Source organism: Onychostoma macrolepis, chromosome 05 (genome assembly GCF_012432095.1).
Source record: "Onychostoma macrolepis isolate SWU-2019 chromosome 05, ASM1243209v1, whole genome shotgun sequence".
Classification (NCBI taxonomy): Eukaryota; Metazoa; Chordata; class Actinopteri; order Cypriniformes; family Cyprinidae; genus Onychostoma; species Onychostoma macrolepis.
In genome coordinates this window covers 14,094,018-14,119,396 of record NC_081159.1, presented here as the reverse complement: position 1 = coordinate 14,119,396, position 25,379 = coordinate 14,094,018, and the positions used below count along the sequence as shown (strand labels likewise).

At 37.5% G+C, this 25,379-nt stretch overlaps 1 protein-coding gene across 1 annotated transcript; it reads right to left on the bottom strand.

Moving 5' to 3' along the window:
• On the bottom strand, window positions 1-23,891 carry cds1 (CDP-diacylglycerol synthase (phosphatidate cytidylyltransferase) 1). The gene is made up of 13 exons (XM_058776025.1): window positions 23,604-23,891; window positions 13,614-13,762; window positions 11,718-11,814; window positions 11,304-11,401; window positions 10,768-10,907; window positions 7,585-7,643; window positions 6,049-6,131; window positions 5,655-5,742; window positions 5,443-5,511; window positions 4,881-5,033; window positions 4,615-4,734; window positions 4,398-4,501; window positions 1-2,521 (listed from the first exon to the last, which is right to left on the bottom strand). The coding sequence occupies exons 1-13, from the start codon at window positions 23,670-23,672 to the stop codon at window positions 2,386-2,388; spliced, it is 1,365 nt and encodes a 454-aa protein (XP_058632008.1). The 5' UTR covers window positions 23,673-23,891; the 3' UTR covers window positions 1-2,385.
• Between the last annotated feature and the right edge of the window lie 1,488 nt (window positions 23,892-25,379).

Here is a 25,379-nt window from a genome sequence, read left to right as displayed (position 1 = left end):
GTAAGTCAAAAGTGAAGTTTATTCACCAAGTGTAGCATAGCAATAATAACAACAACAATAACAATAATAATAATAATAATTCTTATTTTTTCCCCAGTATTGCCCATACCTTATTACTTTCTTTGTCTTCTGGTAAATATTTACTACTGAAAACTTATTTAAAAAAGAAATCTGAAAATCAAACATTTACATAAATAAAGGTTCCCATTTTTTTTTTTTTTTAAACAACGAGTAACAAACCATGATGAGCAAGTAATTTGAAACCCATTTTCAGCTAAACATCTGAACAGTATAATCTTGCACAATATTATATGTGACCCTGGACCACAAAAGCAGTCTTAAGTCGCTGGGGTATATTTGTAGCAATAGCCAACAATACATTGTATGGGTCACAATTATCCATTTTTATTTTATGCCAAAAATCATTAGGATATTAAGTAAAGATCATGTACCATGAAGATATTTAGTGAATTTCCTACCATAAATATATAAAAACTTAATTTTTGATCAGTAATATGCATAGCTAAGAACTTCATTTGGACAAAGGTGATTTTCTCAGTATTTTGATTTTTTTGCACCCTCAGATTCCAGATTTTCAAACAGTTGTATCCCAACAAACCATACATCAATTGAAAGCTTATTTATTCAGCTTTCAGATGATGTAGAAATCTCAATTTTGAAAAATTAACACTTATGACTGGTTTTGTGGTCCAGGGTCACATATGTTGGGTAACATTATAACTTAAATTGTACAGCAGCTCTCAAAAAACTAAATTGCTAATACAATTGTGACATCCACAAAATAAGCTATAGACAACCGGAGGTGCGTTCTCTTTTTGGTCTGATAGGATTCATATTACTACAAACACAACATTCTCACATGACTGAACAGCAGATGTGAAGGAAAGGAACATGTAAACCTATTGCAGACAGGAATGAATAAGGTAAGGGGTCACACTTGCCTTTTTAAAAAAAAAAAAAACCTTTTTTTTAGGTTTTACAATACACCTATTGACAACTGGTCCCAAACTACACGACTGAGTCCAGATGTGTAATTAGGGCAAAGGTCACAGGTTATTACAAATCCACTTCTTTAAACTAAAAGCCTAAAGAGGTTATAATAACCTGTAGTAATGTTACTTTTGTCCATGTAAGTGTCTAAATAAATAGCAAATTTATTCAATCTGTTATAGGATTGTTCTCTACTGTAAGATTGTAGCATTTGACAATGTTAATTGCGGTGTGATATTTAGTTGTTTTTTTTCACAGCAAAATTGACAGTGCTTTGGTACACATTTGTTTGATAAAGAATTCAGTAAGATTTCAACAAATTAAAATAAAAAGTAAGGTTTTTAAAAACAAGAGCAGCTAAAAACAATATTTCAGGGAGGATACTGTAAAAATGAAATAGAATAAAAAAGCACATTAAATGTTTTCAAATATTGGATATCTATTCAAAGCACCAGTGTTTTTTGATATTAAAACCTGAAAAGCTAATTTAATCTTTCGACTCATGTAGTTACAGTGCAACTAAAACCAATGGTCATGGAGGGGAACACAGCAAATCACCTTCTCAACAAGGCAGTTTCTCCCCTGAAAACAACCTGCTCAAGTTATTCTCCACCCCTAGAGAGGTTTAGTCATGCTAGATTTAAGAAAATAAGACAAGTCTAGGTCTTTTTGCATATAATTTTCATAACTATATTCATTACTATTTTATAGAATTTGTTAAGCCTTATATATTATATTAATAAATGTATAATCTCTCTCTATATATGATCTAGTGTATAATATCTATGTGCAATAATACATATGATGATATGTACACACATGTGAGTTAATTTAGCGCTCACACAAACACACTGAGTAATGGGAAAGGGAGCATGGCTATTTTAAGCAGTAACAGTAGGACTTACAGACATGCTTCTGTTTTAGACTCACTGTTTTGTAATGCTTCGAGTTTAGGACCCCTGTTATAAATTAAGCTCACATTTAAAGGTTAACTATGAGAATTATGGCATCTCAAAAACCTAAAGTCACCACCATGAGTTACTGATTTTGCAAACCAGGCCAATGACGTCACTCCGCTGAAGCCCCCTTCCTGTAGTGCTATACATTCACTTACCATGTGCTTGAATCTTTTATTTTGCATGGTTGTTGATTGGAAGACCTCTGATGTTAAGAGAACCGTGTTGCCCCCTTGTGGTCATTTTGCTCCTTCATTTGGTGAGTTTCTCATGGGTTAAAAGTGAGAGTTTAGTTTGCAGCGGGCGTCATTCTCTCACTGAACGGGAGCTCCTGTGGTCGGTTGGGAGTGTGCTCGTGCCATCACAGTCATGGGTGAATGCTTACTGAGTTCAACAGGACATGAGCTGGAGACGTCTGTCATTGGGCTTCCTCCACAGCAGGGGGCAGCATGCCGTTTTCTCGTAAGTGGTTGCGCAGCGTATTGAAGATGCTGAGTTGCTGCTCAGGTTGCAGGACAAGCAACTGCTGTAAAACCTTACTGGGGTTCGGCCCCCTGGGGAAAAGAAAAAAAGAGAGAAAAAAAAAAAACCCGGCCGAGTGTCAAACATGCTTCCTGTGTGCACATCTCTGAGATTACAGGTACACCAAACATGGAAGTTCTGATGTTGAAATCAAAATGCTAAATAATTTTTGCAATGTATCAGAAGTGAAAACATCTTTTATGCTTTTTTGAAATAATATATAGAAGGTGACCTGCTCTAACATGTCCTCATTCCACAGTGCAACAACAAACCGAACAATGGACATAATAAGAAAAAGAATATAATAACAATATACAGTAAACTATCAAATAACATGATGTTAATAATAAATAGAATATAGAATAAAATAGAAAATATTTCATGTAAAATTATACAATATATACTGAAGCTGTACAACGGACAAAAATAATCTAAATAAATTAGGGGTGTCAACGTTAACGCATTAACGCATGTGATTAATCATTTGATATGGCTTGACCCCAACTTCTTCCTGTCATCGCAGCGCGGAAGGTTATCTATCATTGTGTGACGAGGGTACAGCGAACTAGTGTTGCCAAGGCAGCAGCACAAGTGGCCTATTTTGAAAATACTGTCACGGGAAAAGTTACAGAGCCGTGGGTTGCAGTTTTTTGGGCTACTTTTTTAATGTACCGCGGCCGCCTAAAGTGTATGTAAACAAATAAAAATTAAAATAGATCCTTTTACTAATGTGTATTATACTTGGAATGTATCCATGGCAAGAACTGAGAGACGGTTGTAACATCACAAACAATGTGAGTTTCAGCAGAGCATACATGTTAAGGCTATTACACAGCAGAAATAAACATGACAACAGCCACTATAGATTATATAAGATAATAAACACAAGATTACGATAGGATATGGTCTGTATGTGATTTTGTTTTTAGGTGAATGTGTACATCTGAAATGCTAATTTGTGCAGTGATATAAAAGGCTATAAATAGCATATTTTAACAACAGTAAACGACCAAATTCCACATATGATCGCAAAAGGAAGTTATTACAAACACTCGATGGTAGTTTGAAGTGAGTTCTGAATAAAAGCGTACTATTAATCTCATAAATTGTCTTATGAAGCATGATGCTAATATTAGCTCTAATGCAGCTGCAGAACAGGTCCAATTCTTCTTCATAATGCATTTTGTCATAATACTTCATGTACGGTCGCAAGAAATGTTTTGTTGTATTTATTTAGAAATGCTTTTGATAATAGGGATTGAAGCGATGTGGCTTGGTAAACGTTTTATTGCCAGTTTAAAGGCTGATAATGGCTGAATAAAAACAAAAGAATAATGATAAAAGAATAATAAGGATTATGTCTCATACCTGGCGGAAGTGTGAAAGGTTCTGTTTCCTTAAACTAGTTTGTCATGCATTTCTTTTTCAACACATTTACAGGTAAATCCTAGTATTTTAAATTTGCGATTAATCATGATTAATCACAGTCCATGACTGTGATTAACGCGATTAAATTTTTTAATAAATAAAATAAAATAAAATATGAAGATACACAAGTCTCAGAAGATTTCTTTGATTTGAATTATCTCGCTTGTGACACCTAAATTAGGAAGGGTCAGACTTTTTCATAGTCATAGTTTGACTTAAACCATGTATTATGTTGAAGATAATTATAAAGTAACAGCCTCACTGATGAGTAAATCTAATTTATTTACTGGCCAAAGCCCATGTTTACACTCATTTTGCATTTAGTCTTTTAATTTTGGATCATGTCTCTAATGCTAATTGAAATAATTATTTTTTCTTTATACTTTCAGTAGCACCTATTTTATGGATTTTGATTGGTAATATTCTTTAGAAATGATGAAGTGTAACCAAATAAGTTGAGAGGTCACCTGACTTCCTCACCTGATAAAACTTGCTATGTAAACATGAACGAACGTTGCCATCAGATACTGACAGTCAAAACGATCCATTATTCCACCATGACCAGGAATGGTGTCCGCAAAATCCTACAAAATAACAAAATCACAAGCTCACAGTGTAACAGTCACTCTAAGTGCATAAAGACAATTAAATACAAATTCAAGGGTTTGTGTGTGAATTCTGCTGAAAATGAACCAACTTTAATCTTGAAAGCTCGTTTGAAGCCACTGGCAAAAAATCCACCAAACGGTCCGATCAGAGAGGCGAACGAAGAGAGCGCAATACTGTGGATCTGAAATGGGTAAAGGTTCACCGTTTTCTGCAGACACAAGAAAGACGTAGGCATCATCATCAGCCAATACTACATCGTTACAAAACAAACCTCTCAATTATTATATATTAAGCAGAGCAGGCCACAACGTCTTAGGTGTTACAGCATGTAGTTTTGGCCTGTCCTGTACTCACCCATCTAACTGCATTCTGCACCACTGCAGGAAGTGTGTATTCCTGTATCATGAAGAGATTTGAGGGCTCACACTCCACTGCAAAGCGGTTTGTCTCACTGTTGTATTCCACTGGACAAACAAAGTACTGGTACTGGGATAGCAGGTATGCAAACTGGAATAGGAGGGAGAAATTAAGGTTTTAGTTGTCACACAATACCATGAGGTTTATGGGGTAATGTAACAGTTGTTGGTGTTGCTTGAAGGTAGGGTGAGCATACAACACATCCTGGCTAGGATTTCTAAATTGCCTAAAATGGCTATGTTTTCACATTGTTTTCATACTTGCTGAAGGACTGAAAAGTAGTTTGACCAATAGCATGCAGGAATTGTATATAATCGACCAATCGAGGTGTATGACAAAGTGGGATCTACAGAGAACGGTCTGCAAAGTAATGCGAGTACACGTACATATGCATATAATGTATGAAGACTGCGTAGAGGATACCAAATGCCACACATTTTAGGCAATTTAGAAATCCTGGAAAAAAAAAAAAAGGCTCGAAGGTCTAATGGTGACTTACAAAAAAACTCAAGACCACTGTTGCAAAGAATCCCCCAATGAATCCTTCCCAGGTCTTCTTTGGGGAGAGCTGGAAGAGAGAGCAAAGAGGTTCGAGATAAGATCATTTTCATCCACAATGCATTCAATTATGGAAATTTACTCATCAGTTCAGAAAACGGAGGGATGGAGAATGTTTATCAGAAATGTTTAGTGCTGCGAGGAAAGGTTCACCTTAATCAGTGGAGTTCTTCCAAAAAAGAAGCCAAATAGGTAGGCCATGATGTCATTACAGATCACAATAGAGATGGGAACAATAAACCTGGAGAACAAATAACAATTTTATTTTACAAACACATACTGTAGGAGAGAAGAAATTGCAGTGAACAACAATACATAAAGAAAAACAGGAGACAAGAAAGTTTCAATTAGTTTCATTTACGTCAGTGAATTATTTTAGAGAATTAGAATGTACATTTTAATAAAGTTAACTAAATGAGTGTTTCTGCTCTCCCTTGAGCAACAAGTTATCAAGTGGAACATTAGGAGACACAGGAATGCAGCTTGAGAAACACAAGTAGGAGTGAGGTGAAACCTCAGACAGGTCTGTCAGGTCAGGTGGGCTTACCAGATCATTCCCTCAAACAGGTTCTGAATAACCAGATGTGACTGAGTCACCACAATCAACAAGGTCACATGGGTCCAAGCAAACTGGAATGGCAAGCACAAACAAACACACACACACACACACACACACACAAACACAAACACAGAGTGAACGGCTGAAATGTTATCTACTCACTCAAACAATGATAATGCAAAGCAAGTTATGGCACATATCCAAACAAACAAAATCACAGCATGATTTATTTTTGTTGAAATAATTAATTTTTTTCTCTAATGTTAATTCAGAAGTCTGTACTAAGACTATAAAATTCTAAATGCACAAATAGACATAAACATTCTAAATGTTTGACTACTAAATGCTCAAGCAAACTTGGCTTGGCTGCTGAGTGTTTCATTTGCCAGTTTTTAAGTTGTGGAATGGGTGTGACCACACTCACAAAGAAAATGACATTTTGCTGACATCAATGGCTGAAGTGAAGTAAGTCACAGTTCGAGGCTATTATTAGAGATTCTGAACCACTGTAGCTGGACTCAACCCAACACTCAGGTTTCTGGTTAATAAATAACCAAAAACTTACATCAAAACTAAGTTTGCATGTCTTGAAGGAAATATCAGCGCTAGCAAGGCAGCAGCTTGAATTTAGGTTTTAAGGGTTGTGCCACTAAAAAGCAGCATCAGAGCCCCCATTACTGTGATCATGACACTAATTATGAGCATCATCATTTCCATTACATTTTGAATGGTGAAAATTCTAAAAGGAGTACTTTTCTTTAGCAAAGATGCATTAAATTGATTAAAAGTGACAGTAATGATATTTAATATGTTACAAATGATATCTATTTCAAATTTATATGCACTTGAAAAATGTATCACTGTTTCAACAAAAATATTAAGCAGTTACGACTGTTTTCAGTAATGGCTGCTGAAAACCCAGCTTTGTCATTACAAGAATAAATTACATTTTAAAATATAGTGTAAAATAGACTATTTTTATTGTAATAATATTTCACAATATTACTGTTTTTACTGCATGTCTGATCAAATTAATGCAGCTTTGGTGAGCATACGAGACTTTCAAAAACACTGAAAAATTGCACTGACCTCGAATGTGTGAACGCTGTTGTGTATAATTAAAAATTAAAAATGGACACCTAAACTATAATGCCCTACATATAATATACACATAATCCTAAAATTATCTACACTGCAAAATCTGAATGAAGTCTGTATGCAAGGGTCATGAAAACCTGCGTTTCAGCACTAGACCAGAATAAAAGTAATTAAAGTGCTGCCTTGCATACACTGTAAATATATGCCATGCAATGACTCATTTAAACATTATTTGCAATACTTTCACAATGCCCAGTGCATCTAAATGTGAACTCTCTATACAGAAATATAACATTAAATGTGATAATATGACATGTTATGACATGGGACTACCGAGTATCCAAAGGCCCAACACATGATATGCACATGACTGTGAATGAAATGGACAGTTTAGTTCTGGCTGGCATATAAATGACTGATACACACCATATAAAACTGCAGGCGGTAATGTTTCTTCACTAAACTCAGTACAAACATGCAGAAACCTGTAAAAAGCAAATAACATGCGGTTAATTTCCTACAATACAGAAGAAATTATAAACCTCATCACTGTTTACTGTATCATTCTGATTTCCATTTAAAGAAATGGATTTGAGAGACAGCAGACAAGCATTTGTTTTTGTTTTGGAAATCTTTCATATCACTGTTATGACAGCAGCACACATCATTATAGGATACTTTGTTTTTGTAGATTCTAGAAACAAAATTCTCGAACAACCGCACTGGGTTATGTCTTATACTGTATATTCTGATTTATATATGTTGATGATGATGACCATTAAGCCGTGCTGGAGAGAGAGCAAGTTTTAGTGAGAAGAAATGACTGCAGAGGGAAAGATCTGCAACAGCTGCCAGCATGCTGTGCATTTATGGCCATAACAGAGGCAGAGGTACATGAATACACATCTACTGTACATCTACTTTTGCAGCAGCGTCCGAACTCATGAGGTTTTTATACAAATTTGTGGAGTTCATGCAGTTTGAGTGATGCTGTCATTAAAGCAAAAGGGCAACACACCAAATATTAAAACATTCTGAAATTCATGTTTATTTGTTTATTCAGCTTTTCACGCTAAACAGCTTTGACACTCAAGGTTGTGCTATATGTATGCTACCATTCAAAAGTCTGGGGTTGGTAAGATTTTTGAATGTTTTTGAAAGAAGTGCCTTATGATCACCAAAGGCTGCATTTCTTAGATTAAAAATACAGTAAATCAGCAATATTGTGGAATATTATTAAAATGAATACTGCCAAAATATATTTTAATTGAAAATAGCTAAGCTGTTTACTCCAGTATTCAGTGTCGCATGATTCTTCAGAAATCATTCTAATATGCCGATTTGGTGCTCGAGAAATATTTCTTCTTATTATCACAGTTAAAAATGGTTCTGTATCTTCATACTTTTGTGGAAAACTTACAGTAGTAAATTTTTTTTCCAGGATTGATGAAAATGTTCAGAAGAACAGTATTTATTTGAAATAGAAATTATTTGTAACATTATAAATGTGTTTTGGCCTTTTGTCTTGGCCACGGAAGCATGGCAGCGGGCTTTGTCTCGAACACACTTCATTCCACGTAAGGTTTATTTATCTTTCTTGTTTATTTTGATAGATAATTGACCAACAAAAAAATATATATAAAATTAGGATACCAAATGAAAAAAAAAAAAGGATTCTACCAAACAAAAACGTATGAAGTGGTCAAAAATTATGTCTGACCCACTCCCTTTCTTCCGGCGTACTGCCGTCCAATTTTCCACGCCCTTATGACGCTTACCATTTTCTTTCTTAATTACCAAATTGAACTGAACTAAAAAACACAAACAAATAATATTTAAACATAAATAATGTAAAATAAAAACACTTTCTTAAATGGCTACAACAAAATGTCTTTACTATCACTTTTGGTCAAGGTGTGTGTGCTTGCTAAATAAAAAACCTTTGAATGGTAGCATAGCTGCAGGTGAATAGCTTGTTGGCACAGAACAACAGCACATTTATATAATTAAAGCCCAAAAGCATATGTCAAAGTGACCAAGCATACAATCAACTTGAATACCATTTGATATATATTATCTATAAACAATATACAGTCATGACCAAAAATATCGGCACCCTTGGTAAATATGATCAAAAAAGGCTGTGAAAATTAAGCTGCATTGTTAATCCTTTTGATCTCTTATTTAAAAATTTAATTTAAAATGGGGGGAAATATCATTATGAAATAAATGTTTTTCTCTAATACACATTGGCCACAATTATCGGCACCCTTTTATTCAATACTTTTTGAAACCTCCATTTGCCAGTTTAACAGCTCTAAATTTTCTCCTATAATGCCTGATGAGGTTAAGAGAACACCTGACAACATATCAGAGACCATTCCTTCATCCAGAATCACTCCAGACCCTTTAGATTCCCAGCTCCATGTTGTTGCTTCTTCTCTTCAGTTCACTGCTCATTTTCTATAGGGTTCAGGCCAGAGGACTGGAATGGCCATAGCAGAAGCTTGGTTTTGTGCTCAGTGACCCATTTTTGTGTTGTTTTTGAGGTTTGTGTTTGGATTATTGTACAATTGGAAGATCCAAACATGGCCCATTATAAGATTTCTAACAGAGTCAGGCACTTATTGATTTTTTATCTGTTGGTATTTGATAGAATCCATGATGCCGTGTGTCTAAACAAGATGTCCAGGACCTCCAGCAGAAATATAGGCCCACAACATCAAAATTACAGCAGTATATTTCATTGTACACATGGGGTACTTTTTATCCCTGTGTTCACCAAACCCATCTTGAGTGTTTGCTGCTAAAAAGCAAATTTTTTAGTTTCATCTGACCATAGAAGCCAGTCCCATTTGAAGTTCCAGTCGTGTCTGATAACTGAATATGCTGGAGTTTGTTTTTGGATGAGCTAGGAGAATGTTTTTTGAAACCCTCCCAAACAACATGTGGTGATGTAGGTGCTGTTTGTTAATTTTTTTTTAAGGTTTTCTGACCCCGAGGCTCAACTATTTTCTGCAATTCTCCAGCTGTGGTCCTTGGAGAGTCTTTAGTCACTCAAACTCTCCTTCTCACCGTGCATTAGGACGATATAGACACACGTCCTCTTCCAGGCAGTTTCGTAACATTTTATGTTGATTGGAAATTCTTAATTATTGCCCTGATGGCGGAAATGGGAATTTTCACTGCTCTAGCACTTTTCTTAAAGCCACTTCACTAATTTGTGAAGCTCAATTATCTTTTGCTGCACATCAGAAATATATTCGTTTTTCTCATTGTGATGGATGATTAAGGGATTTGGGCTTTGTTTTCCCTCCTATTTATATTTCTGTGAAACAGGAAGCCATGGCTGGATAATTTCATGTTCATAATTTTTATTATCCAATGAAAGGTTAGATTTTTGTGAATTTTTTAAATAAAAGATCAAAAGGATTAACAATGCAGATTAATTTTCATAGCCTTCTTTGATCATATTTACCAAGGGTGCCGATATTTTTGGCCATGACTGTATAAACTATGCTATAAAGCTAAGTGTGCACTGTGGGCTTTTGACCTAGAGTCATAAAAGTTTCAGTGGAGTATTTAATGCGAGTTGTCAGTTACACTCACCTGCTAAATACAGTGCAAAAGAAATAAACCGATGATAACGCACAAGGAACTGCAAAGGTTCCTCCCTTTGGACGAGTGCACCGAAATAATCAGCCACTGTCTCACCATAAAAGAAGTAGTTCACACAAATCAAGAAGTACCTGAAATACAAGGTGCATTTGTGTCAAAATCTGACGATTTGAGGGATAGAAATTTATTTGATGGAAACAATACATGGCCCCTTTCAATTGCTTTCAATTGCTTGGCCCAATCATCTTGTTTTGTTTGGACAAAACCTGCAGGTGGGGTGTACTTTATGCTAGGTTCCAACATGGAAGTGCACTTTGCTCAAGTCCAGTTAATCACTACTTTATCTATGACAAAAGGTAACTGGTAAAACGTGAGAGAGTGTGTGTGTGTGTGTGTGTGTGTGTTTGTTTGTAGTTGAGTGTGCATACATGAATGTAAAGTACATGAATCAGAGAGTAGGGGGAAGGGTGGAGAGATAAGGGTTGAAAGGAAAGTTTTAAATGGTACCTAGACAGCATTTCACTTACCAGCTGAGAGTCCTAAACCATGGTAGATCATAGGAATGGTAAACTCTGTAGCCAATGGTTATAATTTCATGAAAACACTTGATCTGAACACCCATAACCTATAAAAAAAAAAGATTATAAAAAAGTAGTGCTGTAAGAGCTGAACACATTCAAAAAGTACTTTTGAAATTTCTGTCAAACATCTAGTTAAAACACAGTAGGGGTTTTAGTGGTATTTTTATATTATGTCAAGTCAGATAGGGTTATAAATCAGCGAAATGACAGTATGTGACCCAAAGGGTTGGTAGGAGGACAGATGAAATGTTTAGTAAATGCTTTCTATAGCAACCACAAACGTTGGTTAGCTAGTGGTCAGTGTGTTTGTCTTGGCAATTGTGTTTGCACGGGACATATATGGTTTGTACTCACACTTACCACTAATATAAGCATAATGGGTCCCAAATAGATGATAAGAAAGAAGCCAATGATCATTGTCAATGACAATATGCCTCTTATCCACCAGTTCTTCCACCTGTTGAGATCAAAATTTAAATAAAAATCTATTTGAATGCAGACAAAAAGAAAACTAGTTTTGCAAGAAACCTGCCCAGACAGTTAAACATTTTGTATAAGAAAATACATTTATAAGTGCTGGCAAATCCCCACTGTTCAGGGTATAGGTGACATTTTCCCTTAGTGTTTACTTGGAAATGTTCTAAAAGCCCGTGAAAGAGGTGGAAATGAAGCTGTGTGAAATGTTTAACTGATGACCCAGTGATTTCCCCATTGTTGAAATGTGGGTGTGTTTAACTGAATGAAATAGCTCGAGCAGAATGTATAAAAAAACAGTACTGTACAACAATACAGTATAACAATACAGTACCTACTGTATAACAAAAAAATGATAATGATTTCAGTTTTATTTAAGCTTCAGTGTTGAACATTCAAGATGCATTTATGATATTCTGCACTTTGTGAGAACAAAACTGATGGGATAGATTTATGCCGATGGTGCCATAAATGTAATAAATGGGGCTCCATGAGAGATGTGAATTCTTAGTTTTCTGGCCCACAGTGTAATAAACTGCAGGTGCCACAACTCATGCAAGCCACTGAAAAGAATGGGAGGGAATTTGTCAATGGAGAGAAAGAGAAAGGGGAGGGACGGGGAAAAAAAGTGCACCATCATCACAAAATGTGGTGGGTAGCCAGGCGCCGGCATTCAGGCATGTCATTGGACCAGCGCCTCTGCGGTCTTTTAAAGAGGCTGCAGCAAATCCCACCAACAGATCAGCAAAACTGACAAGGATTACGATTGTTCCTAATAAAGATCCCATTTAATCTCTTTGAGGGGCCATTTCCCTTTTGACCGACCCCTAACCTCATCTGCATATCAAATATCACTAGAGTCTGTCTTATTGATCAAAATTAAAAGTGAATTGCAGAGCAATACACTGTGCTGTAAGGTTACGTGTCAGCTTTCAAAGATTAACCAGATAAATTTTTACAAGGAACTGATTTTACGAAAAAATCCTTCATGTGTGGAAAGGGTTGGTTTTAGAGAATATTAGTGTACAGGTTTCCTATTTTCCCAGCGAAAACAGGTTCAACCCGTTTGTGACACATCAGAGACTCAGATCTTGCCGTCTTGGCGCTTTTCCACTGCTTGGTATGACTCGGCTCGGTATGGTTCAGAACGGCACGGCACGGCTTGGTTCGGCTCGGTTTGCGTTTCCACTGCAGTTTAGTACCGCTTTAGAGTGGGCGGGATTATTCACGTGTCGTTATAGTTGCGCCACCTCTACCGCCGTGACTCCTGAAAAACGTTTTAATTCCGTGTCGCTCCATCAAGCTCTCGCTGGATCCACTCCTCGGCTGTCAACGAGAGGACAGTCTGTACTTCCTCAACAGACAACGAAACAGCCATTTTTTAGTTGTTAAAAGAAGGGTGCACTCATTCAAAACAGTTGCGTTCGATCCTTCGCTGGCTGTGCGGATTTAAATCTAGCGGGGCTGTTGTGTCTCGTGCTGCAAGTTCAATGACGCAGGCAGTGACGATTTTCTCCGGCCAATCAGTGATCAGCAGAGTTTACACGTCACGTTTTGGTAATGGTACGGTTCACTTGGAACCTCGGCCGAGGTGGTACTAAAAAAAGTACCAGGTACTGTACCCAGTGGAAAACCCCCCAAAAGTGAGTCGTACTGAACCGTACCATGCAGTGGAAAAGCGCCAATATAGTTGCCCATGTGGGGCCTAAACATCCGTACAGGTACATAATGCCAACATAAATTGTTCGGGGAGTTGCTCATGAGCTCAGTGTCATTGGGTACCTAGATGACAAGCCCTCCAGGGCTTTGTTGAGACACTGTGGAGTGTTATCTGTGGAAGGTGGCACGTCTGGTGTGTCCGCTTTGGAGTCGCCCTCCATTTCTCCTTCCCCCTCACCGGGAAAAGTGAGCTTGTCGTCTCCATCTGCCTCCTGCAGAGTGTAAACATACACACGGTGAGGGGAAAAAATTAAATAAAATAAGATAATTAATAAATTGATTTCAAGGCAGATAATTATATACACTTAACAACACTGGCATAAACACAAAAAATTTTATATTGCATTTTATGACACAAATGTTAATTTGGCATTGTTGTGCGGTTGGTTGCTAAGGTGTGTGTGTGTGTGTGTGTTTAGTTTTAAATAGGGGTGTTTTAACTGGTCTCTGTTAAACTAAACATATACTTATACGTTTTGTTAATCGTCTTACACGTTTGACTATCTTCACAAATGAATATAACTTTTATGAATTTCGAAGTCTAAATACAATCACCAGAAGCAAAGGGATGATGGAACTAGAAGTGATATAGCCTATGTGATATATCAGTGATCTGGTTTTTGTCTAGAAAATTACGTCATCCCTGCAGCACTCTGCATGTTGCAGCTCCCAATCATAGCAATATGAGTGAACTGACTCTAGTCTTTTTATATTTGGAATATTACACAAACACACTCCAAGAAACACTTCCAAAAACAATGAATTAGGTGAAAGAACCACCAGACACTTGGACGGAGACTCAAAACACAACGCACAATTCACAATGTCATAATTCAGTAGTCTTTTGCAATCACCCTGAAATGCAGCCCTTCATGGAAAATCACAGATTTACCAGTCAAAGTAATAGAGAGCGACGGTGGATAGGATATTAGCCAGCATGACTTATGCAAATGCTAGACAAATGCCTCTGAGGAAAATCAATCGGGCTTGAGGACATGGCACCCGAGTAGGTGCGGTACAGTAGACTTAGGATACCCGTCTGCTCGAAGCTAGGTGAAAAGAGGCTGCTTTCTCATCTTTCACTGTTGTCTTGGCTAGCACAACACAACAATGTGCCAAAGAACAGAATAAAATATGGCTGGTATCAGTAGCAGGGGAAACTAATGGTTGGTAGGGGGATGTACTAAAAGAGGAAAAGTTGAACCAATATGTCATCATAACAGCTTGTGGTATAACTCAACATGTTCACAAGGGCTGAGTTACTAACTGAAATGTATCACGTCTCATGTAATTTCTCTAACTAGGGGTGCTCCGATCAGGATTTTTGAGGCCGATCGCCGATCACAGAAAACAATATTTGCCGATACGATCACCGATGCCGATCTTTTTAAAGCCTTCTTTTTAGCAAGTAGAATTTTCTATAGTGATGATCCAATCAAGATTTTTAGACATTTATTCAGGGCCTGAATTTCATTTTTGAAAATGAATTCCCCTCCCCAATCACACCGAACGCGTTTTTTTTGCAGAGAGAGGCACCTTTTCTGAATTGTTTTCTGTTGGCAGAGAGCGCCTCGAGTTTTTGCAGGACCGCTCTGAGCGCCTGAAGTTGGAAAAAAAACAAACAAAAAAAACCAACTCTGAGCGGAAAAGCGCCCACATCATCGTGGTTTTCCCCATTGTCCAATCGAATGAAAGGAGAGGCGGGCCTTCCGTTGTGGTGATGAAAGTTTACCGTAGCTTAGAAAGTCCGGAGACTGCAATAATGGATGAGAAACTTGTGGTGTCTGTCACAGGTTACCCGGAGCTGTATTTTTTTTAAGGTTTTTGCTAGTTTACTTAACAGCAAAACCCAAACATTTTAGAGCGCTTGTGCTATAATCCTTTGATTAGACTGACAGGACAGTTGATTCGGCGGTTGCCTAGCAACATAAAAAACGCAACACACTGCCTTTTTTTTGGTGACTTTAAAAAAAAAAAAAAAGAGCAGTGCGGTGCGGTGCGCCTAGCGTTTTCAGAACTAAAAAACGCATTCGGTGTAATCGGGGCATATATGGTTGACTCTTGTGAGGGCGCATTTTTTTGATATTTTTCAAAAATATATATTTATCTCACCTAAGTGTTTGATCATGCACTGTATTTTTGTTTTGACAATCGTACAATTGTTGCACAATAACTTACACACAGCACAAGACTGATTTCGTGAGCTGTATGTGAGGCAGTGTTACACCAGGTTCAGACATACTCCGTTTGCAGTGTGTATGCAGTCCATGTGCGGCAAAGACTATAGAATACCCTTAAAGAGACTTTGATGTGCGGTACGTAAGCGGTGCAGAAGCTGTGCGCTTTCACACACGGATCTGCTCCTGATCCGTGGCTGTTTACTACAAACACAACATTTCCATTATTTTGATTTCAAATCCAAACATTATTCCTTAAAATGCTTTTTCAGCATTGTGATTCTTTTTTACACAGTCCAGTAATACAATCTTTCATAGATGTGTTTAAATGCAATAAATATAAGAAACACATTAGAAAGTTGCTCAAGCAATTGGCAAAACATTTAAATCACTTTTCTTACATTATAACAAACATTCTAAATTAAAATTTACCACTGACAGAAACAGTAAGCTCTAATTCCTTTTCTTTTGCATTTAAATCTTCATTATAAGCAATCCTGCGGTTCATAAATAACTTTGTTTTCCCATTTCCACGAGTGCCATCTATTATTGCCTTGTTTATCTAAAAGTGCTCTTTTCCTTTAAACCTAGCCAAAAAGCCATAGCCATATGTGTTGACTGTGAAACACAGTAGATTTTGCATTTATGGTGTAATTACTACAATTTCGTGTCAATCCATGTTCATATTTACTGCAAACAATGCGCTGTTACTTTAATTCAGCGCTTGCAGCACAGCACAAAAAAAAAAAAAACACTCGGCGTGAAAACGATCTCTGTACTGCTAAAGATGCACCGCTCCTGGAACGCACTGCCCGACCGCAACCGTGTACAGTGTGAACGCTTTTAAAAATACGCACCACATAGGCTACGCAATGCAAACAGAGTTATGTGAACCTGGCGTTATGTGTGCGCTGCGAGTGTGCATGAGCGCATGGCCTCCAGGAGAGCGCGCAAGCTCTGAATGATTTAAACACTGGCAAGAATTAATTCTCAATTAATTGATTCTCAAGCGCATCATCAGCTTGAGATCTGCCTTTTTAAGAGACCACCGATCAAACATCCCAACGCGATTATCGGCCGATAGTGATGGATAGCCGATCAATCGGAGCACCCCTAGCTCTTAACAGTGTTTCACGCACCAATTTACAGCATTAGTTGAGAGAGAAGAAAAATTCACATATACTATTCTTGATAGATATCCAAATGAATTGATTTAGCACTGAATCAAGATCAGAACTAAATCAAGAGTTTGTGAATCAGAATCAAATCTATTAGTGAAATCTTTGTCAATAACCAGCCCTAATGTTCACTGATAACATCATTATAGGGAAATATTACTGGCTAACAGGATTGGTCACTGCTAGTTTGTAAGCCTCTAGATGTGGTTTCAGCAGCAGCCCACATCCAGGAAAGCCTGATGTGTAATTGTCTCATAATCTGCAATAAATCTGTAATCTGGATTTAAATGCTGTGCCGGCAGTCTACCACTGTAATCACGGAGCGGTTCACAAAGTAGCTGATCTGCCTTTCAGACCGAAAAAACTAAATATTGCAAGCTAAAGAAAGAAATCTTAACTGCAGTAAATAAGGCCACCGCAAACAAACTATATGCTGTTAAATTAACATGTAATACTGTGTAGACGTAATGTTCGTCTACGGCCTACAAACTTTCTAAATAAATAACATTACCAGTACTTCTATAACAAAGGTTATTAACATATTCCATGCACTGTAAGTTGTTTTGGCTTGAACTGTCTGTCTGTCCTAAATACAAATTTCAGAAACCAACTTTAAAGGTCATATAAAAGACACACTGTTGTCCAGACTGAGTCGGTGGTTCATGGCCAGAATAAGCTCTGAATGTGCTACAGACTTTATGCCAGGCAAAAGTCTGGCTCCTGTGAGACTATGCTGGCTTTGTTATTCATAGATTTTGTGTATTTTGAGGGGTTTCTTTCAAACCCCTTACTGACAACCAAATTTGGCAATGTATTAGCAAGATGAACATTGTACAATTTCCAAAATTAGCCAATGGACCAAAGCCTTTGGACCATGACTGTAAGCAGCGGTGCTGAGGAAGTAATTGGGAGCGAGTGTTGAGCAGGGAGGTCATTCATATCTGAAACAAGGCTCAGATTAAGGCTGGTAAAAGAAACCCTCTGCTAACTTTTTAATGAGGACACACTCAAGCCCCCAGAAAACACTGATGGAAGTGTACAGATCTGAGCAACACTCATTCCAGCTATCAGCTACATCAGTGTAGTCCAACTACACTTTGTGCAATGTGACAATTAAATGGTTATTTTCAAAAAGGAAACAGAAGGCAACAAACACTGCAACATTATCCCCTTCATACTCTGCCAGGACAACAGACAGATGAGAAGAGAGAGTTTCCTATCGCTACAGATGAGTAGACCTATTATTAGACTGAGGGTTTCACTAAATGGTAGCCTCGTAGCATTCTGCAGTCCATTCAAGAAAAAGAATCAGTGTTTATGAATGAGCGCTAATATATTTCCACAATTTAAATGACACTCAACAGTCAATAGGACACAACAGCTCTTAAAATCTAATAGTCAATCACCCAGTTCAAATAAGTCTATTTTACATTTACATGGTTTTATTTTGTTTCCTGATGCACACTTATAATGTTAGTTAAGGTTTCTTGCATCAGATCATATTATTTTTTATAAGTACCCAATTTTATTTGTTTCAACTGTTTGATATGATAAAACTACATTCATCTACAAAATGAACCCATAATATGCATGATTTTATAATAACAACAATAATAGTAACTTATTATTATTATTATTATTGTTACAATATATTTATTAATATTAAATTAATAATATAAATCCATGACATTCCCTTTAGAAGAGAGAGAAATTGCTGTGTTTGTGTCCTTGAGAGCTGTGTGCTCCCCACATGTATCCTACCGCCTATAAGAGTCCTGGAAGTGAAGGGATAAGAAGACTAGCCTGCTGATTAGCTGCTCCATAAATGAGACTACACTAATCCCTGAGAGAGAAAGAGGGAAAAGCCCCAGTCCAGCTCCATCCCAAAAGGCCTAGCGCACACCAAAACACAAACACACAAAGGCATAAGGACTGCAACCAGCAGTCACCGCATCTCTCACTCAGTTTCTACCTGCAGAGCCGGTATCTGTAACAGGACGTGCAGAGATCAAATAACCAAATGAACAGTGGAAATGTCAAAAAACCTGCTAAATCATCACTTCAGCAGCCTATTAAATCCTCTCTAAAGTGCTTCAAGGGTGAAAATAAAGTGTCAGTAAAGGACCATGGACTTTTTCCTGGGGATGATAGCTTGGCCCAGTTTTCACTGTCACTTTAAATTCTTTACAGCAGTGGCAAAAAAAACTGGCTGAATTCATACTGTTGCAGCAAATACCAAAATGGACACACTCATGGTCGATGACAGAAGTGATTGGAGGAGAGTGGATGCAGCAGAATTCGGAACACAGTGTTGCTTACTGTATTCTGTGCTAAATAGTCCACTGTTGCATTATGGCAGAAAAACACTTGACAATAGCAGCATATTGTAGAGGTCAACTTGACATCATTCACCATAGTAATCACTGAATATTCGAAAGACGCCACAATCCTGCACAGCTGATGGTCTGCGAACCCAACAGATCTGTGTGAACCTACAGTATGGTGAATGACATCAAGTAGACCGTTCCAAGATGGCGGCCGCATCTACGTGCCTGGAGCGGTCGAATGGGACGTCTATATATATCTAGGATTGTCAGACCCACACCAAAGTCCCTTTCAAGGAGAGTCCGTTCACTCAGCCGCCATATTTGCAACGCCTCCGGGCAGCTCAAACAAGACCAAGTCCTATCTAAATGAATGGGGGAATCCTGAAATATCAAAAACTGCTTGCTGAACTCGCGATTAAATTACAAATTTCAAATCAGCAACAAAATCTGAAATGAACTGAAGGATGTTGTTTCTTATGCTCAAATAGCATTTAAAAAGCTTATTTTTCAGGCTAGACCAGCCAATGTGCATGCGTAGTTCCAATGCGCTTGTGACTGCGCATGCGCATCAGCTGGTCCAGCCTCAGGTTTCTATGGGAACCGGAGCTTCTAAAGGCCGCTGCAGTGACGCAATAACTTTACCAATCAACTAGGGCTGGGACAATAAATCGATGCAGAATCAATTCCTGGACCGATTCTGAGATTTTCTGAATACATCGTGATTCCTCTGGAATCGATTCTGAGCTTAGATTTTAACAGCAGATGGCGCTCTAATCTATTTTTTATCCGCACACTCAAATGCTCATTAAGAAGAATGCCGAAGAGCGCTTGTGCGTTCGGCTGAGTCTGTAATTTCACCTCGGCTCAGAATGCTTTTCTGACACGAGATTAATGTAAACACAGCCCACTGTGAACACCCTTGTAATTCGCTTCAACCTTTTCGAATTTTATGAATGATTATTTTAGGTTCAAGTATGTGTAAAGATCCGGAAACAAGCAGAGTACGGCTGTTTCTAAAGCATGCAGTGCCATCTGCTGTTCAAAACTAAGCTCAGAATCGGGCTCAGAATTGATTCCAGAGGAATCGCAACACATTCGGAGAATCGATTCTGCATCGATTTATCGTCCCAGCCCAACAATCAAGGATTGGCTCTTCATTTAGAAGGCGGGACTTTCCTGCCATATTGCGCATTGCAGTTTCTCCCATTCATAAGTATAGGAGTGAACCATCTTTGTATTTCTATAGTCTTTGCCCACACACATTTCATGAGGAAAGTTAACGTGCACGTTATAATCAGCTCAGAAGTTTCATCTGAATTGTTTCTACTTTCACATGCAAATGACTTGTTGCACTTAAGAATATGATAACTTTCCGGCATCAATTCTAGTAGGGTAAAACTTAATTACCCTTTCGAAACGATCTGTTTTGCCCTGCCATCATTAGCTGAAGCTGTGTGTGAACAAGGTGCTGCTGCACAGTGTAAGTTGCTCCATCTCATGCAGCCTCAGAGGGAGAGAGAGAGATTCTCCGGTACAGTGTTCCGCAACAATGCTTAGCTCCCCGCAGATGTGCCTGCCTATAAATCGGCTTAATTTGCAGCACAATCGGCCGATGCCGATTAATTAAAAAATGCCAAAAATCGGCCTGATTAATCGGCCAGTTTTTACCAGCAAAACTAGTTGGTCAGCTAGCAATTAGTGTTAGTATTTTTTTTTAATAATATCAATTACACAAAATAAAAAAATAAAAATGTCCACATAACATGATCACATCTACACTGCCAGGCCTAAACCCAATTGTGTAATTCTAAAATCACAGAAATTGTGTGATTATAATAGGTGCTGAGTAACCAGCTTTCTGTGGTAAATTGCAGAAGTAGGCCAAGACCAGGGGAAGAGAGTGAATCCATCTATGAGGCCAGGCTGCAGGACGTGCTGCGCAGAGGTTATGATGGTCCACTGAACTCCAAAGACTGCTGAGGTGGTACATTGAGCAGAGACCCACATGAAAGCCCAGAGAGACTGAGGCTAATGATGCTTCTCTCAATGAGAGGAAACGAAAAGATATTCATTGAAAACCACGAGACTGAGCTCTGTAGATAACCTCAATCATCAGTGAGAGTGCAGGGCTGTAAAATACTGCTTGTTACTATGAGTGATGGAGAAAGTGACCTTGAGAGAACTGGCTGAGGGGCTCTAGATGGACAGTCAAAGCTCTGCCTCTGAGACATCAGCATTAGTTTTATAAGGTCAGTGGTCTCCAGGACAAAAACACAATTTATTTTCATTAAAAGGACAAACCAGATACCCTTGCAGAATTATCTGTGAATAAACAAAAGTATTTCTGCATAACCAATGCTGAATATGCTTGAGTCAGCAGTCTTGGTCACATCATTTTAAGATTTATGTGGAATGTTATTTTTAAGTAAAATAATAATTGTATTTTTTTTAAAATATGGTGATTAAATATTTTATTCATTGTTATATATATATATATATATATATATATATATATATATATATATATATATATATATATATATATATATATATATATATATATATATATATATATATATATATTATTCATACATGTATTATATTTTATTATTTATTTATTTTAAGTAATATTAAAATTAACTTATGAAATTATTAAAATAACATTCTTTTTAAAATATACTATTTTACTTAATCATGCCACCAATCTGGTTTATGTCAAGTTTTGGGTTAAAGACCCAAGATGCTCTTGGCTCTGCTGTCAAATGCTGGTCTCCTAATTTTACTTATAGGGAACTTTTCCAGGGGAAACAACATATGACTGCTCTATGGTCCTCGTAACACAGTTCAACAGTGCAAAGACAACTTGTGTTTGTGTGCCTTGTGTGTGACTAAAACATTTGTAATTACTGAGTCATGAGTTCAAATTATCTATTTTCAGGATGCCCGCTGTGTTACTCCCCTCAACGTTACAGTCCATACTGTGGCCAAGTGATTTGTTGTCACATGTGATCTACGCCAACGCTCGGCTATCAACAAAACTACATCATTTCCAAGGAAAAGGGAATGGCTCTATTCAATCAGATACAGATACACTATATATACAGGATTTGCAAACAGATTCTGATAGATGTTAGACATTCTGAAATCAAAGCACATGTGTCTATAGAGTATTCATAAAAACAAAAGAATTGATTACAGATAGCAAAACGCTGACATTGAACACTTTCACCATTTGAACTAAAGCACCTTCTTTCAATCATTTCTTCCTGATAAATGACTAATAATACATTTCACTGACACAGAGCTGACCCAAAACTTATCTTTTAGCTCTTAAATAAATATTTCCCAATATAATGAACATATACTTCCAAAACTGAATTGATTTTTGAAGATGTGCCCAATAATGAGTTTTACTATCCTGCAAAAACACTCTGGAGCTCTAGTCATGTCACAATGTACTGTAACAAGTTCAGTGGCACACAATATGTTTCACAATAAATGAATACCATTTGAAATGGTTGCCATAATAAAATGGTTACAGCAGGACAGTGTTACATTTCTCTGATACATAACTGAATGCTGAAAGAGCAATAATTCACCCCAAAATTAAAAATATCATAACTCATTCTAATCTTCTTCCAAACCTGGACAACTTTCTTCCACAAAAAGGAATGTTGATGATAGTCACTATTCACTTTCAATGTACAGAAAGAACCAACGAAAATGAATGGAGACCGAGAATGTCATTCTACCAACTTCTTTTTTTGTGCTCCACAGCAAAAAGTCAATACTCGTGTGGAACAAAAGGAGGGCAATAAATACATGGCAGTTTTAATTTTTTGGGTGAACTATTTGCTTAAATACTTACTTTCTGAACTCTAATTCAAATTACATTAAAAAAAAAAAGCTCTGTATGACACACACCACCTGACTCTGACAGCTGAGTGTGTCTCAAACCATAATGAGCTGCCTACCTAGACAGTATTTTAGGCATGCAAAACGTATCTATATGAGATACTCAGTCAAAATACTCGGAACGTTCCAGACGCGTCTACCAAAAATGCTGTCTAGGTAGGCAGCTCAATAGGTTTTGCGACACAGCCACTCACACTGTGGCTTTGCAGTGTGTTTGGCTCAGCAACTTCATGAGGCAACCGACAGTTTAAAGATGAAATAAATTAAAGGGACAGTCCCCGAGCACAAAAGTCGCCATATACAATCCTAATATCGCCTTAAACAAGTTGTTTTTGTGTAATATCTTCAGGCTGAAGCGGTCTGACTGGTTGCTCGCTAGCTGCTTAGCTAGAAGGTCATTCGCAGTCGACTGAGAGAAATAAAGCCTCTCGAATGAGCGCGTGCTCTATAAATTACCTTGTCACTGATGTTTTCAGTGCTGTCAGGGTCTCCTCCTCCTCCTCCTCGCCGTCTCAGCTCCGTCATGTTTGGCTTATTTCAGTCTAAATTATGCATAGATATCGTCGGAGGTCCACGTTAAAATAAAGCAGAGCGGGGTTCTCGGTAATCCGGTTAATTTAACCTACTGCGACCATCGAAGTGTCTCCCGCGACAGGTGGAGGGACAGACAGCCTGCGTGCATTTGTTTATGCCCGCAGATCTGCTGCTGTTTTGTTAGTTAAGTGAGAGACCAACCTCTCTCTCTCTCTCTCTCTCCCTCTCTCTCTCTCTCTCTCTCTCTCTCTCACCCATCCAGTGACTCAACATAAAGAGGAAACGCTGCTCCACTCTGCGGCTGGAGCTCAGAGCATTTCACTCCTCAAACTCCCACGACAGGCCAAATGTGATGGTTTCTTCTTGTTAAGTCATCATGACGATAAACTGAATTTATTAATATATTGTGAAGTCACATCCAACCGTTTTTAGTTGTGGAAAGACATTGTCCTGGTAGCATACACAGTATTAAACTGATTCTCCTTTGAAGGGATAGTTCACCCAAAAATGAAATTTCCGTCATTACTTACTCATGTTATTCCAAAGCTGAATAACTTTTTTTCTTCTTTTGTTTAACATGAGCCACCTTTTACTCTCATTGCTTTTTTCCCCCCTCATATGGGGAAAAAGTGAATGCTGACCGACATTGTCATACTGACTAACACTCAAAAAAGTGTGTTGCTCATGCATGCAGGCTTGAAACAACGTGAAGGTGACTAAATAATGACGAGACATTTCATTTTGGGGATGAACTATCCCTTTAACCCTTTTGTTAGCTAATTGTTGAACAATATTGTGTATTTAAAGCGAAAGGTGTATATATATAATTTCATTAATTTAATGGTGGTGACCAAACATTGGCCACAGTATGATAAGAAAAGAAGAAGAAAAAAATACTATGGAATTCAACTGTTTGGTTACCACCATTCTTCAAAATATCTTCTTCTGTGTTCAACAAATGAAAGGTTTGGAACAAGTGAAGGATGAGTAAATGATGACAGAATCTTTATTTTTGGGTGAACTATCCCAAGCATGAAAACTAAATTCAGTATATAGTGACAACCAAATTTTCCTTTCTGTATATCTGCCGAGTGTGTCATAAGAATAATACAGAAACAGAATAATAGGCCTATATGCTAAAGCAGTGGCAGAAGATAATGTGTCTCTAGACAATAATTTTGCTTAGGTTAGTAATTATGTTACTATTATTATTTTTTAACACTAACTTCGTCATGATACTTTATTATATTCCAGTTCATATTTACACAAATCATTTTGTAATTTCTGTGTCCTAAGCATGTTTGTTAACTTTGTATTATTAAAGGATATAAATTGCTAGCAAACAAATGTGTGGTTCTAGCATGTCACTCAGATTGCAACACTGTCTGTAACTTGCTTTCCCAAGATGGCGAGTGATTTACTGGACACCAAATTTAACCATCCATGTTGCAAGAAGTCTGAAGGATTCATGTTCCACTAGAAAGGATTGATTCTCAGACAAATGAGTGTTCAGCAGTGTTCCTAGAAACCAGTCATCAAACACCCTCAGTGCTTTCATCAGAGACTTAATACTGGGCTGTTGTAGCTGTTCTTAAGTGATCAGGACAAACATGTTAGTTTCCAGCACAATTAACGCTGTCTGTTTTAAGCATTGATTAAACACAATGCATTCAACTGCTTTGATGCAATTCAGTCAAT